This window comes from Neophocaena asiaeorientalis, unplaced genomic scaffold (genome assembly GCF_003031525.2).
Source record: "Neophocaena asiaeorientalis asiaeorientalis breed wild unplaced genomic scaffold, Neophocaena_asiaeorientalis_V1.1 scaffold256, whole genome shotgun sequence".
In the NCBI taxonomy this organism is placed as follows: Eukaryota; Metazoa; Chordata; class Mammalia; order Artiodactyla; family Phocoenidae; genus Neophocaena; species Neophocaena asiaeorientalis.
Window position 1 is genome coordinate 210,741 of NW_020185324.1, and position 19,697 is coordinate 230,437.

Below are 19,697 nucleotides of genomic sequence, written 5' to 3' on the forward strand. Positions count from 1 at the left end.
TTAAAAGAGAGGCTTCTGTTAGCAAGTTAACTTCCAGGTGAATGGCTATGCTAAATAGAGATGAAAATGCAGAAGCAACAGTCTTACTCTCCTCCAGCTCAGCTCACAGCCTCCCCTTTCTTTACCTTCTATTTCTGAGTCGCTGTCATTTAACGAGGGGATGTTGATGAGCGTCTGCTTGCTGTCCCTCAACACCACGAGCTGGAGTTTTCCTCTTGACTTTTCTATCAGTTTTCGAGCATCCGTTAAAGACATGTTCTCAGTTACGGTTCCATTTATCTGTGTTTATGAAGAACAGTAATGTTCCATGCAATACAACTACCCAGAGCAAAATAGAAAATTCTTATTTTCCTCTTCTAAAAAGTTAAGGGCTTTGCTCAGTTACTCAAACAGACGTGGGCTTTAGGATGACTGACTGAATAAAAATGAATTATCCTTTAAATTAAATATAACCCCACATGCCTGGAACCCAAACACAGGCCTGAGAAAGCTGTAGTGTACTTAAGTTACTCTGCTAATTTATTTAACTTCCAAGCTCAAGACGATGGTTTGGTTTACTACTGGAACATGTTTCCTGACTAGAGAGGTTTACAAAAACGATTAAATATTCAGCATTCATATACCACCAACTTGCCCTCTCATCTTTCCTTCGTTTAGAGAACAGGAGCTTAAACTTTTAATAAACAGGGAAGAAGAAAGACTTTGTTGAGATTTTTTTAAAATTTATTTTAATTTATTTTATTTTTGGCTGTGTTGGGTCTTTGTTGCGGTGCGCAGGCTTCTCATTGTGGTGGCTTCTCTTGTTGCGGAGCATGGGCTCTAGGCATGCGGGCTTCAGTAGTTGTGGCTCGTGGGCTCTAGAGCGCAGACTCAGTAGTTGTGGCACACAGGCTTAGTTGCTCTGCGGCATGTGGGATCGTCCCAGACCAGGGCTCGAACCTGTGTCCCCTGCATTGGTGGGCGGCTTCTTTACCACTGCACCAGGGAACCCCCAAGATTTTTGTTTTTAACTGACACTAAACTATTACAAATCTCCAAGTCTGGTTTTCCTGATAAAAATGATCTCTCTGCTGCCCTTCCTGGCTTTGTCTTATTATTGACTCCTATCTCAACAAAGTTTCACTGACTTGGCACTTGAATGCGGAAATACAGACTAGGAAGCTGAGCGTGAACCCAGCTGTTCTCTGCCCTTTTCCACCCACCTTGAGAATTATGTCTCCTTCATGCAGGTTGCCATCTTTAGATGCTAGACCTGTTCCGGTCATTTCCTTTATGAAGATCTGACTGCCGAGCCGGAGACCATACTCTAGAAGACAAACACACAAAAAAACACATATTTCATCAACGTGTTCAGAAAACTAAGGCTGGCTTTTAGGATGATTTAAAAATATGTATGCAAAATTAATTTTGCACGTAAGCCCACTGGCCTTCACTTGTCAAAACAGTCGATGTCATTTAAAAAAAAAAAAGAAAAAGAGGCAGAGGGACTGTTCTAGATTAAAAGAGACATAAAAACCAAATGCACTGCATGAAACTTCACTAGATCCTCAATCCAATATGGGGTAGAGGTGGGGGGTAGGGGTGGATTACATTATTTTGGAGCAACTTCAAAATAAATTGCACTATAATATATTAAAAGGCATATTAATGCTAACTTTCTTAAGAGTAATAATGGCATTATGGTTATGAAGGGCAATGTTTCTATCCTTGGGAGATACCTGCTGAAATATTTAGGGGTAAAGGGTCATTTTGCCTGCAACTTACCTTCAAGTGGTTCCAAAACACCATTTAGAGACAGAGAGATGCGGTAGGGGAGGAAGACGGGGGAGGGAGAAAGGGAAAAAAAGGAGAAATAAAACAAATGTGGCAAAATGTTAACAATTGGTAAAACTAGGTGAAGGCTATTTGAGTTATTTGCCACAAAATTAACACTTTTCAAAACAAAATGTTGGGGAGGAAAAAAAACAATTCAGTACATCTTAACAGGCGTGTTCTACTGACAATACAGTTGCCTACAGGAAAGTACCACAAATAGCAAACCCTCTATCTGTAACAATTTAGATTGTGTGGGATTTGGCACTGAAAAAATGTCACTGTGTGAAGAAAAGGGGTAGATAAGCCAGCAAAGCAACAAATAAAGTATTCAACTAAAACTGGCACAGCTCTGGGGATTTATGGACTTTGCATTGTTCTCAAGAAAAACCACTGTATTTACTAAGTATGTATATTTTAAAATATTTTAAATACTATTCAGACTATTCTGATTTTACTTATTAAACATGTAAAAATACACACTTTAAGGATGAATTTTGGTAATTTTAGGAAGCTACCTAAACCTAGCAGGTTTGAAAAGAGGCACACTCAAATTTTATTATTATTGTTATGGACTCAGTGAAGTCAGAAACAGAAAAATAAGTATCGTATATTAACACATATTTGTGGAATCTAGAAAAATGGTACGGATGAACCTATTTGCAGGGCAGGAATAGAAAGGTAGACTCGAGAACGGATGTGTGGACACGGTGGGGAAGGGGAGGGGGGGATGAATTGGGAGATCAGGTTTGACATATATACACTACAATGTATAAAACAGATAGCTAGTAGGAACCAGCTGTATAGCACAGGGAGCTCAGCTTGGTGCTCTGTGATGGCCTAGTTGGGTGGGATTGGGGGGGGAGGGAGGTCCAAGAGGGAGGGGATGTGTGTATGCATATGGCTGATTCACCGCACTGTGCGGCAGAAACTAACACAACATTGTAAAGCAATTATACTCCAATAAAAAAAAATCTTATCAATTCAAAATAAAGTAACTTTCTGCCACTTAGAAGTAGATTTAAAGGTAAGTTTTAAGTGACTTATAGTAAGTTAGATTCAGATCTTACCGCAAGGATTAAAGCTGTTAAGGTCCACCCCCGCCCTTTAGGGAGCTGATACTCAAGAAAGAATAAAGGTAAGACAGACAGCATTTTCTTCAGGGATGGCAATTCCTTACAGGTTAAACAGCCTCACAGCCCAGGACAGAAGGTTGAGACAAACTTGAGCAATGACTTCTTTCTCACGTGTCAACAATTCCTCCATCCTCTTAAAAACTGCACTCTTATTGTAAAATTACAAATAGGTTGCTATTGGTATGTTTGTGGGCACCTCTCAAATGAGGTAAAAAAGTCAGTTGGCCAGCTTCTAAGACTTTTACCAGCAAGGCTATCTGATGTCCATGAAACATGTAAAAGCTGGCCATGTGAATGGATCCTATTTTTCTTAATCAAATGTAGGTTTTGCCTGCAGCCAGATATTTGTAAAGATTAATTCTTATGCGACTCTAGCCAGTGATAGCTAAACTACTGTGTCATCTTAGCAAAAGGTGGCTTAAAAAATCTTTTAAAAAGTAGAACTTTGGAAAAAACAAACAAGCAAACACTGAATTCTAAGTTTAAAAAGCAAAATGGCCCATAAGCAGTAAAATGTCGTATCAGCAAAGGGGCATGAGCCCTCTCTGTTCCTTAATAGTATTACTAAGACCAGGCATGATGTGGGCAGTTTCTTAGGACAAACATCTTTTCGATTGTGGGTCACAACTCATGAGTGAGTCTTGAAATCAATTTAGTGAGTTGTGACCAGTATCTTTTAATTTAATGTAATAGAACCTCTCAAAAATCATCACACAGAGTTAAGTACCGTTCCGTGAAACACTTGGCCAAGTTTTTCACATATTGGTGCCTCCACGATTATTTGCAAGATGTGGTTCTTTCTGTGGCAGGAGGAGGAGGGGGAAGAGAAGGAGAAAGAGGAAGAAGGGGAAGAGGAGAGAGAGGGGGAGGAAAATACTGAAAAGCACTGCAACGGGGAACTCAAGAATCTGGGTGCAAGTCCTACCGGACATGCATCAGCCTTCTGTGAAGGAGGCCTTGTGTCAAGTTATCTTTCTCAAAACTTCTCTACGGTCCACAAACTGGAAGCAGAATGGTTTTTACTCTGCAATTCTTGGGGGTTGATGAATTAATACGTCATTATCCATGGTTATAAAGATTCTCTAGAATTCTTAAATCTCCCAAGATTCACATTCCTCAGAGATAGTACCATCTCAACTTTCACCTTTGTTTTCTGGACCTGGGCTCTGGTATCCCATTATTCGCATCCTTGCAGTTACCTCAATATCCTTTCAATAGGTACCCAATTGTATAACTCAACTCTTTAAGCTCCTCTAGAAGAACTAAAGAAAACAAACCCTCTCATCTGATAGGCTCTTTAAGATGCAAATTCCCAACCTAAAAAGCAAGAGGTCTTTCACTTTGCACTCTTGGGTACTCTTATCTTTTTTCCTCTTTGAAGGAGGACAATTAGAGAACAAGCAGAGATAAAAGATGTTACCAGGAATTCAAAAAGTTGGAAGCTAAAAATCAATGCAGGGAATAGCTCAACATGGGGCTCTAAATCCCTGTTCATTCACCTACTTGTTTCCTATCATCTATTTCCAAGAGATGAAGTTTGAGCTCCAACTCCACCACTTACTTACCAGCTTCAAGATGTGGGCATGTCACCTCCCACCTCTGAGTCGCAGAAGCCTCACCTCACTGCAAGTGCTACTGGCTTGTCCAGCTGCCACAAAGGGGTTTAGTGAATCTGGATGTGCTTAAGCGTATGCAACTGCTCCAGGCACGCAACATGGGACGGGCAGCCTGGGCCAGAGCCCGCCTCATCTGTGGACACACCAAAAACCTCTCTGCACCTTGCTATACCCACCTGTAAAAGAGGAATGAAGTCTCCTACCTACCACAAAGGCTTCTGGTGAGGATTAAATTAGAAAGTATTTATTCCACAGAGGGCCCTGGCATAGAGCAAAAACTCAATCAAGATTAGCTGGAGTATTGTCCCCTACCGTGGTTTCAACAGTTTAAGCTGCACTGGGTTCACCAAGAGAGCCTGTTAACACAGAGACCCCAGGGGCCACCCCAGTGCTTCTGATTCAGTGGGGGCTGGTCTGGGGCCTGAGAATCTACATTTCTAATAAGCGTCCAGGTGATATTTATGCTGCTCTGAGAACCACTGGCCTATTAGTTTAAAGCCAGATTTCCACCACCTGGCTTAGCCACTGATGATACAACTTTGTGCAAGTCAATGAACTTTTCTGTGCCACTAGTTTCGTTGTCTATAAAATGAAAATATGACTAACTCCCACAGGGGGTGGTGGTGAGGACAAAATGAGCTAATCTGTGCAAAGCATTTATTAGGTCAGTGCTTGGCACACAGCAGGTTCCACGTAAGAGTTAGCTATTATAGTGCTTTTCTTCATCAAGCATGACTACCTTCATTTGCTTTGCTTTTCATCAGAAGGATCCCGATGGGCCTGTCTGAGTCCAGCTGTACCCGCGGCTCGGGGCTGGGGCTGCGGGAGTGGAGGTGCTCGCGGCTGCGGCTCCAGGACGCCCCGTACCGGGCATCCGCCTGGGCCCTGCGGCCATACTCCCGCTCCGGGCTGTAGGCGCGATCGTAGGTCGGGTCAAAGCTCCGGCCGCGGCTCCTCTCCCGGGCTCGCCGGTAGTCATCTTCGTCGTGGTCCAGGCCCCGCTCGAGGCTGCGGCCACGGCTGCGCTCTCGGGCTCGCTGGTAGTAGTAGTCGTCGGGGTCGTGGTCCAGGCCCCGCTCCAGGCTCCGGCCGCGGCTCCGGTCTCGCTCCCGGCTGCGCGCCCGGTCGTGGGGACGACCCCTCTCCAGGCTGTCCTCCCAGCTGCGGCTGCACTCTCCGCGGCTGCTGGGCCGGCTCCTCTCGCTGTACCCGCTGCGCGCGCTTCTGCCATCAAATTCGTCCATCAGCTCGAAAGCCCGGTCATGCTCGTGGACGGGAGGGCTGCCCTGCGGCGGGGCCAGCTGGACCTTCCGGGGCCTCTTGACCACCTGTCACAAAACAAACAGTGGGGACGCAAGACAATCACAACCAAACATAGAGAATGCAGTGGTTAAGAGCCCGGGTTCTCCTTCCAGTAAAACTCTTGTGTCCCCACCCAGTTGCTAAGCCTCAGGGTCCTCATCTGGAAAATGAGGACCCCCTCAGGGGGTCAAGGATAAAATAAGACAATAAGTATAAAACTCTGAGCACAGTGCCTCCAAAATCTGCTTCTACTCAAAGTGTGAAAAGCACCAAAGGGATTTAAATCACTAAGTTACAAAAATGAAAACCCAGAAAGTGAGACATTCTGTATACAAGTGTGTAGGTTCATCCAAAAGTCAATGTCATTCAAAAGAGGTGGGGGGGGGCAGGTAAGGGGAGAGAGGAAGTAAAAGAGGGATCCTTTAAGATTAAAATGGACCAGCGAGGGCGCTGAGTGGAGGCAGCGAAGAGCGCTGGGGCGGACCACTCCGCTTTCCCGCGCCGCGCAGCCTCCCGCCCTCTGCCTCCTGTTCGGACCCGCCGCCGGCTTCTCCTCCCGAGACTGCCCTCAGCCCGCGCACCAGTCGGCTCCGCTATGGCGACCCGCAGCCCCAGAGTCGTGATTAGTGATGATGCACCAGGTTATGACCTAGATTTATTCTGTAGACCTAATCATTATGCTGAGGATTTGGAAAAGGTGTTTATTCTTCATGGACTAAATATGGACAGCACCAAACGGCTGGCTCGAGAATGTGATGGAGATGGGAGGCCATCACAATGTGGCCCTCTGTGTGCTCGGGGGGGCTATAAATTCTTTGCTGACCTGCTGGATTACATCCAAGCACTGAACAGAAATAGTGATAGATCTATACCTATGCCTAGATTTTATCAGACTGAAGAGCTACTGTAATGACCAGTCAACAGGTGATGTAAAAGTAATTGGTGGAAAATGTAAAACCGATAGCTAGTGGGAAGCAGCCGCATAGCACAGGGAGATCAGCTCGCTGCTTTGTGACCACCCAGAGGGGTGGGATAGGGAGGGTGGGAGGGAGGGAGACGCAAGAGGGAGGAGATATGGGGATATATGTATACCTATAGCTGATTCACTTTGTTATACAGCAGAAACTAACACACCATCGTAAAGTAATTATACTCCAATAAGGATGTTAAAAAAAAAAGTAATTGGTGGAGATGATCTCTCAACTTTAACTGGAAAGAATGTCTTGACTGTTGAAGATATAACTGACACTGGCAAAACAAGGCAAACCTTGCTTTCCTTGGTCAAGCAGCAAAATCCAAAGATGGTCAAGGCTGCAAGCTTGCTGGTGAAAAGGACCCCTCAAAGTATTGGATATAGACCAAACTTTGTTGGATTTGAAATTCCAGACAAGTTTGTTGTAGGATATGCCCTTGACTACAATGAATACTTCAGGGATTTGAATCATGTTTGTGTCATTAGCGAAACTGGGAAAGCAAAATACAAAGCCTGAGAGTTCGAGTTTGGAAACATCTGGAGTCCCATTGAAATCACCAGGAAAATTACCAAATGTTCTAGTTCTGTGGCCAGCTGCTTAGCAGAGCTTACTGCATGTATCTTCTAAGAATTTTATCTGTTTTGTATTTTAGTTGCCGAATTCCCGAACTCTTTATTTGCACTATGAGCCTATAGGCTGTCAGTTCCCTTTGGGTGGATTGTTGTTTGACTTGTGAATGAAAAGTCTCTTAAACCACACCACTATTGAATGAAACTGTATCTGTAAGAAACATTTAAAGACAAGAATATATTAGTTTTTTAATTGATATTTTAATTTTTATATATTCAGGAAAGAACAGAAGTGATTGAATATTGTTAATTATACCACTGTGTGTTTAGAAAAGAAGCAGTCAGTTTCATATTGGTGACAGCATTTAGAGGTATTGTTATGTTGGATAAACCATATGTCCTGGAATTACTTTAGTCGATTTCAGGAGCATTAACTGTATTTTCCGGCTTGTTCAGATTATTTCTGGTGAATCTTTGTCAACAGTTCCATTTAAATACAGGTCAATAAGTTCTAAAAACCTACCACTTTTTGAAGTCTTCAATGTAAAAATCCTAAAAATAAAGGCTGTCTCTTTAAAAAAAAAGATTAAAATGGACTAAAGTGATTAGGACCAAATGTGATGAGTGAACTTTGATTGGATCCTGGATGGGGAAGAAAAATAATCTACCAAAGTCATCTTAGGGTATGGACTGTCTATTAAATGATATTGTAGAGTTATTATTACTTTTCTTTTTTTAATTTTAAAGTAATAACAAGGATTTATCTGATTTACAGAAAAGAAATACAATTAAGAGATTAAGGACAAAACTCCATTAGTGTAAAAGTCACTGGCTACTATCTAGCACAGGAACAACTGGATTGCTTCCAGCAGTTTTGAAGCACTAAAAGATCTTAAAATGTGGATGGAGCAATAGATGTGTGTATTTCTTTACATTAAATTTAAATATGAATTTTATTCTGACAAGTCAGACCCAGAATGTTACTTTATCAATTTTTATGCATTTGAACATCTGCAACATATAGCAATCCTTTGTTTAGTAATCTTCAGTATAAATATAAAAATCTGAGATACATGAGAATGTTTTTCAAATCATACTTCTATTTCTTCACAGCTTTATATGTGCAAAATTATACGTAATTATAATTTTCAAACTTTGAATATCCATGTTATTTTGATATATCTGTACAGAAAGAGTAAGATAAAAAACATTTAATAAAATTAAATATATCTAATTTGCAAAATTGATGTCTGACATTTGTTGTGTGCTCGTGCAACAAACAGTGCATAGGTTATTTCTGCAGCAATCAAAAACAAAATCTTTTTAAACTCAGATTTCAAGTTTCCTCTAATAATTATTCTACTCCCTGGAAATACTTTCAAGTTTTGATTTCTAGATGCAATGGGCATTTTGTTACATATACATGTATTTTATCCCTAAACTTGTATATTTTCAAACCATTTGAACATTATAATCAGACTCAGCATGGTGATTTTTTCTTAGAATCTGTAGAAGTCCTCTGTTCAGGATTAATGAAGAGATTCCCAGTGCGCCAATGTGAAAAACCAGGTAAAGATAGTATTACCACTATGCTTTAGTGGGATTTCCTGCAGGTTTAGGATCATAACCATATAGGAAAGTAGCTCTTATTACAAGGATGGCTCCAAGGGAAAAGACACTGGTTGGTACGAAATCTTGTCAAAAATAAGATATCAGTGTTGATAATACTATTCACAAAGAGGCTGCAAATCCTTTTAAAATGTTATCCGCATACTTAATCACAGCAGCTATTACAAGGCCTCCCAGTGCCTGAACAACAACAACTGTCCATGTCAGCTGGTTATACCCCTGAAAAAATCCATTCTTTGATTCCAGTTCTCCTTCATAAACACATACACCCATTAATCCAAATATACTCCCCAAAAAACCAAGTTGAATGTTTCTTACCCACACTGATTGTTTGGTTTCTTTTAAGATTTTCTCAAACTAAAACCCAGCAAAGCCACTTGAAAAACATGCTGTGCGAACTGCCATGAGGCCTACGAATTGTGAGCCAGGTGAAAGTTCCTTAGAATTAAGCGCTTGCGGGGCTTCGATGGCGGCTCAGTGGTTAAGAATCCACCTGCCAATGCAGGGGACACGGGTTCAAGCCCTGGTCCGGGAAGATCCCACATGCCGCAGAACAACTAAGCCCGTGCGCCACAACTACTGAGCTCGCGTGCCACAACTATGGAAGCCCGTGTGCCTAGAGCCCGTGCTCCACAACAAGAGAAGCCACCGCGATGAGAAGCCTGCACGCCACAATGAAGAGAAGTCCCCGCTCGCCGCAACTAGAGAAAGCCCGCACGCTGCAACTAGAGAAAGCCTGCGCGCAGCAACGAAGACCCAACGCAGCCAAAACTAAATAAATAAATTTATAAAAAATTAAAAGAAAAAGAATTAAGCGCTTGAGAATCTGAGGGCCACTGTACAAAAGCAACTCCTGTCATCAAAATTACTAGGGAGAGCCACTGGTACACACCTAATTTTTTTACTAAGCATCGACACAGAAAATAATGCAGTCCTAAGAATTTTCAACTGACATGTGACCTGATAAGTAGCTGCGTCTACATTTGACAGTGCCACAGAGAGTAAATAATTCTGAAGAGTATATATCCCTGATGGAATAGCAAGTTTAAGCGTTTCCATAGGTTTGTTAAGAATTTCACCATGTAGTATTCAATTCAGTGCTCTTAGACTACATTTGCTGTCTTTGTAGACTAATAAAATGCAGGCCATTGTTTTCAAAAGTTCAGCAACAGCCACAGCTGTAGATGATAGATAACGAGGCCCCTCCTCTTTTAAAGTCCTAGAATAACACATTGTTAGAACCAAACTGGTAGCCTGAAAGACCAAAATTCCCAAGGAAAGGTATTTTAGATTGGCTGACAATGTCTTATCTTCATTTGCCTGCTAATGTTGGAGGGTCTCCTGCAGAGGTGGCAGGCAGCTGAGGCTCACCATGGGGACGAGGGCACTGGCAGCAGCAGTTCTGGGAAGTACTCATTTTCGTGAGCCCTCCCAGAGACGGCCATTAGCCCTGCCATAGAGCCTGTAGCTACTTTTCCTAAACAGGATAATAGTAGTGTAATTATGCAGTTAAATATCCTTATTTAGGAGACTTGAGAAGTAAGAAGGATTAAACTGTCGTGTCTGCAACTTCCCCTCAAATGGTTCACTAAAAGTATGTATGTCTTTATATACATACATAAAGAAAAATCAAAAAAAAAAAAGAAAAATCAAGTGAATATGGCAGAATATTAATACTGTAGAAGATATATGTGTTGATTATACTAATCTTTGAACTTTTCTTTTTGTTTGAAAATTTTCATAATATAAAGTTGAAAAAAAAAGTTAAATACCACAGACCCAACGCATCCCCGCCCCCCCCAGCACTGCCCCTAACACACTGTGTTCCAGTTCTTGCTTAGTGTGTCCACTTGACCCACTGGAGCGAACACTCCTTGCAGCTCAGACCTGCTTCAGGTCATTTGCAACCAATGTTTGCTGAATGACTGAGTGAGCTAATAAATGAGTGAATGGTACAGATTGCCAGTATCTCCTAAGAAACAGGAGTTTATGAAGATAGAACAGATCCTGTGAGGGCCTTTACAAATGAGTTTCTGAGCTCATAATCTAGTCTCCAAATGAATGCTGTTTTACCATTGTTCTCAATCTAGTTAATTCTCTTAGGGAATAATTGTTTAACCTGGCTCAAGGCAAATTCACTCAGACAAGAGAAGCACTGATCTTAAGTCAGGAGTAGGATAAGGAGACGGCAGGGAGGGATCCCTCACCTACATCTTTACATCACCCTTAACATCACTCTCCCAAAGTACTGAGGATATGGAAATAGTGGTCCCTAGATAGGGCTGAAGAGCAAGTAGTCATTTTCTTCTGGGCATAAAAACAAAGTCCTACCGATGCGAGCTGAAAACAAACCCAGAACATACAATGGCAGCAATCTTCCCACTTTTCCTCAGCTGCTGAACAGCAAATGAATGGAGCACGCCTTCCATGGGGGTGCCGTTAACCATGACCACCCTGTCATTTTCTCTGCAAATAAAACAGAAAAACGGAATGTGAAAAACTCCCATCTCATCCCTCTGAATCATTTATTTAGGAACAAATAAAAGTGGCGGATTGAACCAAAATGCTTCTTAAAGGGCTCAGTGTCTAATGACTCCTGAGGCCTAATCCATCAACTTGGTCTGAGCTCTTCTGAGGAAGGAACCCAGGAGCCACTCAGCCCACTGTGGACAGTGTCTCCTGGAAACCACCTGGGGAGAAGGACCCAAACCCACGGGGTCCCTCCAGGAGGCACTGGATAGCAGCAAGGTTTGAGCACAAATGGGACGTGTGTGTCAGGGCCTCCTTACCTATGGTACACGGTACGCTTCAGCAAGTCTACAGATCTCCCCAAAGGCGGTTGATATTCACTTGTGTTTTGGAGGGGATGAAATCAAGAGCTCGCCTCAGATTCTTAAAGAAATTTTGAGGTCACAGAACCCTAGCTCTTATTTGTCTCATCAAAAAAAATCATGTAAAAATTCTACCACGCTCTCTGTATGAAAGAATACTAACTTGGAGAGGACCATTGAGATGAAATGCCAACAGAAGCTAAATTTTGGAGCCATGTGGCCAAGGCAGCTGTGTAATTGACTTTAGATTCTGCCCTGAGAAATTATCCTAAGGAGACTCAGACATGCACCTTTTCCAATGGCATTTGCTCTTCAGACCAGAAGCCTGGCAGTTGGAAAACTTGGGTTTTCATCTGGTAAATTTTTCCAATTTCTACCTCCCTCTTACAAATTAGATAATCATTAAGCAGACTATCCGCATTCTTAATGAATAAAAATGAAAATAAATATAGACAGTGTGGGTAGGCATCAGGGGGAAAAAAGAGCATGCCAATTTTACACTCGATGTTCATAAATGATTCCTAAACCCAGGAATGATAGTTACGATAGATAGTTATAACCATCTTCCTGTGGAAATTATTGCTTTCCTCTATTCAAAGCCTGGATATTCCCAAAGGTTTGGGGATTGTTAAAACATGGTGTGTTATGGTCTCCATTACTGCCTGAAGACTTTTCAATATACATATGTAAAATTTTCTTTTCTTTTTGAATTTTAAAAGTGCACACCACTTAAAGCCCCCTGTCTAGGGCCAACCAGTGGGCTGGCAGGGGTTGGGGGCAGGGAGTAAGGACACTCACTGAAGCAGTCCATCGGCGGGCCCACCCGGGAGCACGTCAGAAATGACGATTGATGTCTCCCCATTTTCAAAGTGTGGGTTGTCTCTGCCTCCAGACACTGCAATTCCAAATCCTCTCTTGGAATCCTGTTCATTGGGGTTAAGAGAAAAATTAAAATAAAATCCTTCTATAAGTGGTTTTCAGGATTTATTACAAGCATTCGATAAAATAAAGGTCAAACCAATAACCGGAGACAGCTCAGGAACAGAAGGCTTAGAGAAACAAGTGAGAAACAGAGTACAGCGTCATCATGGTTAGCTGACAGGTTTATAAAGGGAAATTCCTTATCTACAAGAAACAGCCTTGGGAAAGCTGGACAAGATTGATAGCACAGACTGGAGTTATCACTAGAAGCTGGCAGGGGATGGGAAATTACATCTTCTGTCCAAATAAGGATGTGTTATTGGATTCATCAATCATACCTGTTCTCATATCCAGGCCTGAGCCAGATGGGCTGGTCACAACTGAATCTATGCTAAAACCATATTTTTAAAGAATACCTTTAACTTCCAAGTTAGGGGAGCTAGTGGTTTCACTTCCATATAGGGTCAAAAAGAAGGAAATGGATTTTAAAGATAAAATCCGAAGATGAACTTAGTTTTGAGATCTCATGAGAGAGCAAAGCATTAAATTCTTTTCTACATGCATATAAGATGGAAATACAGATTAATTAGATTCAAGATTAATAGCGAAATGTATCACAGTGAACCCAAATAATAGAGAATCCCAACTCATTTCGGTGTTTAAAAAAGCTAAGCTCCCGGATTTCATCCAGATCACAGGGGCATGTACGTGACTATCACACTAGATACGGGTTTCATTACATAAAAATCTTCTCAGAGAATGAAAGAACCCTCACCTCAAGATAAGTTCCCACGTGGGGCCCACTGTGGCAATCGATAACAAACAGCAACACAGACAAGCTGGCTTGTTGTTCATTAATCACATGGCTTTGAATTTGGCAGTGCTATCCCCTGGTACCTGGTTTTACATAGGGAGAGCTCCATCCTCTATACCAGGCCAAAAATGTTTCTCACCTTTGCCAGTTCGGGGTCCAAACTCAAATGGTATGTGGTGGAAGGGCAGAGAGAAGAGTCAGAAGATGACAAGAGGTGAAAAATAAGACCTAAAAGGGGAAGCCTCTCAACTGGAGAAATCATGATTACTGCTCCAGAAGTTTCAGCACTTGAGCACCAATCTGTGTTTTTCTACCTGGATCGATTTAATACACATTTATTCAAGAACCAAATTTGCACTGAAGTCAAGAGTTGAAGTTCATGGTTGTGACGGTCAAAGGAAAACTCTCCCTTTGACGAACTTACAATCCATCTAAGAGGTGACAGAGACTGGAGAGACTCAGAGTGGAGAAAGAGCCATGCAGGGCCCAGGAAAAGTGAGATGCTGACCAAGGCAGCTTGATGGAATAAGCCTTTGGGATCACGAGTGCATGTCTAGCTTGACTCAGCCGCACGCAAGTCACTTACAAACTCTTGGTGGCTGCGCTTGTTTCGAGTGGGGCTAGCACCTATCATGCCCACCTCAAACTCTGCTGTCAGAATAAAAAGGAACAGAGCTAACATTCATTAAGCAGTGATTATGTGCTGGATTCCAAGTACTAGAAGAAGCTCTTTGTATTACCTAATTAATTTAATCAAGAGGGGCAATACCTGTGAAATACCTTTAAAAATTAAGTAAAATACACTTCCATGTGATCTTACTTCTACTTTCAACCCCACTGTGGGGAGGGGGCTGTTGTTTAAAATCTGATTAATTCGGAACCTATTAATATAATCAGGAGTGAGACAAAGACTACAACCCATATCTCCTGAGTGCTAAACTAACGTTTTAAAATTAGTTTGGGGAACTCCCCGGCGGTCCAGTGGTTAGGACTCCAAGCTTCCACTGCAGGGGCACGGGTTCATTCCCTGGTCAGGGAACTAAGACCCCTCATGCGTGTGGCGCAGCCAAAAAACATTTTTTTTTAATTAAAAAAAATGTTTTTTTAGTTTGGACTTAAAACTCACTGAGGGAATAAGTTATAAATGCTATAATTAAAATTACAAAAGTTGTAGAAGCTACCTCAACGTCCTTAAACAGAACAGATTATTTCCATTCCTCCCTTCCTTTCCCCTCTTTTTTCATAAACTATTCTATCTGGAGACAGGTGAATACATTAATTAACCTCAATACATTAATTAACCTCTATAATTTTCTATACTATACAGACCTTAGCCAAACAATAACAACATGCAAATCCTTGTTAATGCAATAACTGTGTTTGTGTAAAAATAAATAAGATCCATGATCTGTTGTGGTATACATATACAATGGAATATTACTCAGCCATAAAAAAGAATGAAATAATGCCATTTGCAGCTACATGGATGGACCTAGAGATTATCACACTAAATGAAGTAAGTCAGACAGAGAAAGACAAATATCATATGATAGCACTTGTATGTGGAATCTAAAAATGATACAAATGAACTTATTTACAAACTTGAAACAGATACACAGACATAGAAAATAAACTTATGGTTACCAAAGGGAAAAGGGGAAGGAGGGATAAATTAAGAATTTGGAATTAACAGATACACACAACTATATATAAAACAGATAAAGGTCCTACTGAACAGCACAGGGAACTATATTCAATATCTTGTAGTAACCTATAATGGAAAGGAATCTGAAAAAGTGTTTGTGTGTGTGTGTGTGTGTGTTTAATGAATCACTTTGCTGTATACCTGAAACATTGTAAATCAACTATACTTCAATTAAAAAAAAAAGATCCATGATCTGTAAACTCAAGAACAGACTGTAGCAGATATGACATGTGTAGTACTCACCTTCTGTAGGGTCACAGTGTACTGTTCCCATATCAACTCCTCCATGCCTGGGGCCTGTTTTAGAACAATCAAAACCAATGTGATTAAAAACACAAACATTTCAATGTTAGAAATAAAACTATAATTCAAAATGTCTCCATAGAAAGGCCAGCTCACACATTCTATACACCAAAGAGTGGGTATTTTTTAGGAACACTATACTACCTGTTATATTTTCAAATATACTCTCCTTGAATGAAATGGCAAACTTAACAATACTAGAAAATTAGAGAAATACATAGGGAGAGATGTACCCTAAAAAGAATGAAATATTAGGGACTTCTCTGGCAGTCCAGTGGTTAAGACTCTGCACATCAAATGCAGGGACCGCGGGTTCGATCACTCCTCAGGGAACTAAGATCCCACATGCCGCGCAGCACGGCCAAAAAGAAAAAAAAAAGAACGACTGGAACACTAAGTGTTAAGCTTTTTTACTATCACCACTCCAAAACACTGTCATGATAAAAGCCCTTATCTAGAGTTGCAAACAGATATACATTCATTCTTTAAAAAAAAAAAAAAATCTCCCTTCCTCCAGTCAAAGGTGACCTCCTAGGCAAGTTTCATGCATTTTTGTGTGTGGGGGGCGGGCGGGGGGATGCCCATGCTGTGCAGCTTGTGGGATCTTAGTTCCCTGACCAGGGATTGAACCTGGGGCCATGCCAGTGAAAGTGCTGAGTCCTAACCACTGCACCACCAGGGAACTCAAGTTTTATGGATTTTTATGTCTAAAGGAATCCTTGGCCTTATCACAGAGACTGCCAAATTCTGTAATCTGTGGGACCCCTTGGCCTTTTCTCCACCAGTATTGTGGGTGTGAAAGATGATGATGCCAGCATAAAGACCACTGGGCTTCAGTTTCTGACAGTATTCTAAAATAGATGTCTAGGGCTTCCCTGGTGGCACAGTGGTTGAGAGTCCGCCTGACGATGCTGGGGACACGGGTTCGTGCCCCAGTCCGGGAGGATCCCACATGCCGTGGAGCGGCTGGGCCTGTGAGCCACGGCCGCTGAGCCTGCGCGTCCAGAGCCTGTGCTCCACAACGGGAGAGGCCACAACAGTGAGAGGCCCGCGTACCGCAAAAATATAAAAAATAAAAAAAATAAAATAAAATAGATGTCTAGATAAATCTGAAAACAGTGGATATCATTCAATAATAATAATAATAATTCATTAAATGCAGGCTGCCTTCGAGGGGAAATCATTAAAGGCAAGAAATGCCAAGAAAGCTCAAAGCCAGAGAAATAAGGCAGCACTGAAGCAGGCATTTCAACAGGAGGCCAGGAAAAGAGAAACTGTAGGATCCAAACAGAGTGGAGATCAGATCAGAGTGAATGTATGTGGGGCAAAAACACTACCAGGCAATGGAGACAGCAGGGAGAGTCGCCTGCCTACCTTATTCTTGGCTCTGGGTAGAGTGGAAATAACTAAAAATATCTCCATGGAGAATTCCTGTATCAGTAGACCTGTACTCACTCAGGTTTGAGGCTGAAATTCATATTACAGATGTGACCACACCCTCCCCGCTCCAAAACCCTCACACTCAAAGTGGTACTGCATTGGTAGCACCACCCACCCAGGTACATGGAGGAGAATGAAATTCTCCCCTAGAAACACATTAAAACACAGGCTTCAGAGAATCCCTCAGATAAGCATTTGAGGAATATGAGTTCACAATTTAAACACACACACAAAGCAAGTGAGAGTTAAAAGAAACAAAAAACTGCAGAATCAAAGACTATAAATATTGGAAATATAACCACAGACCAAAAAAAGGATGTATAGTGTTTCATGGAAATATAACCATAGACCAAAAAAAGGATGTATAATGTTTCATATGTTTGTTTATCATAAGGAGTTAAAAGGGGAAATTAAAAGTATAATGAAAGCACAAGAGAACATCAAAAATAAACAAGCTGGACTTCCCTGGTGGCGCAGTGGTTAAGAATCCGCCTGCCAATGCAGGGGACACGGGTTCCAGCCCTGGTACGGGAAGATCCCACATGCCATGGAGCAACTAAGCCCGTGTGCCACAACTACTGAAGCCCGCGCGCCTAGAGCCCATGCTCCACAACAAGAGAAGCCACCACAATGAGAAGCCCGCACACCGCAACGAAGAGTAGCCCCTACTCGCCACAACTAGAGAAAGTCTGCATGCAGCAATGAAGACCCAACACAGCCAAAAATAAATAAATAAATTAATTAAAAAAAAAATGACCAAGCAAATCTGAAGAAAAAATTCTAGAAATAAAAAAATATAATAAAATTAACACATTTTTGACGGGAGACATATTATGGCCACAGGAGTTAGTTTCTGCAAAAATCCCCCAGTCAATAATGTATTAAATTTAAAAAATGGATTAAACCACATATGACACATGGTTGAAGGCAATAATGAATTAGAAGAAAGATGTGAAGAAATTACCCAGAATACAGCACAAAGCATTAAAAAAAGTGGGACACCTGAAAGAAATTAAGAGTGAGAAAGTCGTACAATGTTTCTAAGATTTCCTGAAGGAGATGATAAGAGAGTGTGGGAGAGAGGCAATACTCAAAGTCACAACAGCTCTTCAGGACTTGATGATTTTTCAGGTTCAAGAAGGCTTATACATCACAAGCAGGGTAAATTCAAAAAGAAAGAAAACCACTTTGAAATTCATGGTAATCTTACTGCAGAAAAAGATACAGAGATGAGAGCATGTAGGTAGAAGAGGTTACAAAAGAGCAAAGAGAATAAGAGCTGACTTTGAAACAGCAATAATGAAAGGCTGTACTCGGTAGAACAGTATCTTTAAAACAGTATCTGTTGATTTAGGGGGCAGAAAGACATATTTTTTTAAAACAAAAATTGGGAAAGTTTATCACAAGCAATAAAAGAACTTCCAAAGGATAAATTTAAGAAAGGAATAATCCCAGCAGGAAGACCTAAGACACAAGAAGGAATGTAAGCCTGGACATATATTGGCTGTATGCAACTAATCAATATAATAACGTATGATTTGTGAGAGTTAAACAAATAAGACAAAAGTAGAACACTGGGCAACATAGCATGTAAATCCAGAAGACTTAAACACGATTTAATTATTCTAAATATTTTATTCAAGAGTAGAGTTAAACTGTAGATTAATTTTGAATTTCACTGGGTAAAACCCACAGGTTAAATTTTCTGGCATATATAATTTCCAAGATAGCAGAGAGGAAAATAAAATGAAAACAAAGCAAAACAAAAGTCAATCCAAAAGCAGGCAGAAGAGACAAAATGGGAAATTTAGAAAAAGCAGGGCAAATACAAAACAAACTGTGACTGCAGAAATGAATATAGAAGAATATAGAAGAGTAATCACAATAAATATAAAGACAGATGGTCAAGATGGACTAAAAACAAGTAGATCCAGCTACATTTTTTTTTAAACAGAGAATATCTAAAACATAAGGACACAAAGGAAAGGAATCTAATTATATGAATAAAAAGCCTTGCTGTACTTATTATATACAAATAGTTTAAGAAAAACTATCTAGTTCCTTTACATTAAATTTTTAAAAAAATCACCTGGGCCATCTCTGCACTGCTACTAATGACAGAGAAAAGAATCAAAACACGTCCAGATAATGTGCTCCTGTTTTACCCAGTTAACAAACTCTTAGGCTTGGGGGGGAAAGACGTTTAGCACAAAAGGCAATTCTAACAACTGATATATTGGAGCAGATAATTTATCCTTTGATAGAACAGGATTAGGAAAAGGCAGTTTTGCTTGTATGTAGAGAAGAAAGATGAGCCAGCCATCTTGAGTAGCTATAACTGATTACTCAAATTGAGAGGAGTTTATAGTCTTTTAGTTCCCTCCTCCCTCTATGTACTCACTTTAGGGACATTTCCCTGGTTAATACCATCTGGCTCCAAGAACTCTGAGAGATTTAAAAATAGAATTCAGGGCGGTGGTGCAGTGGTTGAGAGTCTGCCTGCCGATGCAGGGGTCGCGGGTTCGGGCCCTGGTCGGGGAGTATTCCCACGTGCCGCGGAGCAGCTGGGCCCGGGCGCCACAGCTGCTGAGGCCCACAAGCCTGGAGCCCGTGCTCCACCACAAGAGAGGCCACCGCAATGAGAA

General features: G+C 41.3%; 1 protein-coding gene and 2 pseudogenes across 4 annotated transcripts in view; 1 reads left to right on the forward strand and 2 right to left on the reverse strand.

Annotated features, from left to right (window-relative positions):
- The window catches only part of TJP2 (tight junction protein 2), a 129,371-nt gene that overhangs the window by 28,289 nt on the left and 81,385 nt on the right, over positions 1-19,697 (reverse strand). For all 4 annotated transcript variants that reach the window (XM_024734302.1, XM_024734303.1, XM_024734301.1 and 1 more), the window contains 6 exons: positions 15,553-15,606; positions 12,668-12,792; positions 11,402-11,504; positions 5,304-5,892; positions 1,203-1,306; positions 126-279 (listed from right to left, as the gene is read on the reverse strand). In XM_024734302.1, coding sequence (XP_024590070.1) covers positions 126-279; positions 1,203-1,306; positions 5,304-5,892; positions 11,402-11,504; positions 12,668-12,792; positions 15,553-15,597 — 1,120 coding nt within the window. In that variant the 5' untranslated portion in view covers positions 15,598-15,606. The remainder of the gene's footprint in view (positions 1-125; positions 280-1,202; positions 1,307-5,303; positions 5,893-11,401; positions 11,505-12,667; positions 12,793-15,552; positions 15,607-19,697) is intronic.
- Positions 6,462-7,394, forward strand: LOC112392539 (hypoxanthine-guanine phosphoribosyltransferase-like; annotated as a pseudogene).
- On the reverse strand, positions 8,692-10,826 carry LOC112392486 (UDP-N-acetylglucosamine transporter-like; annotated as a pseudogene).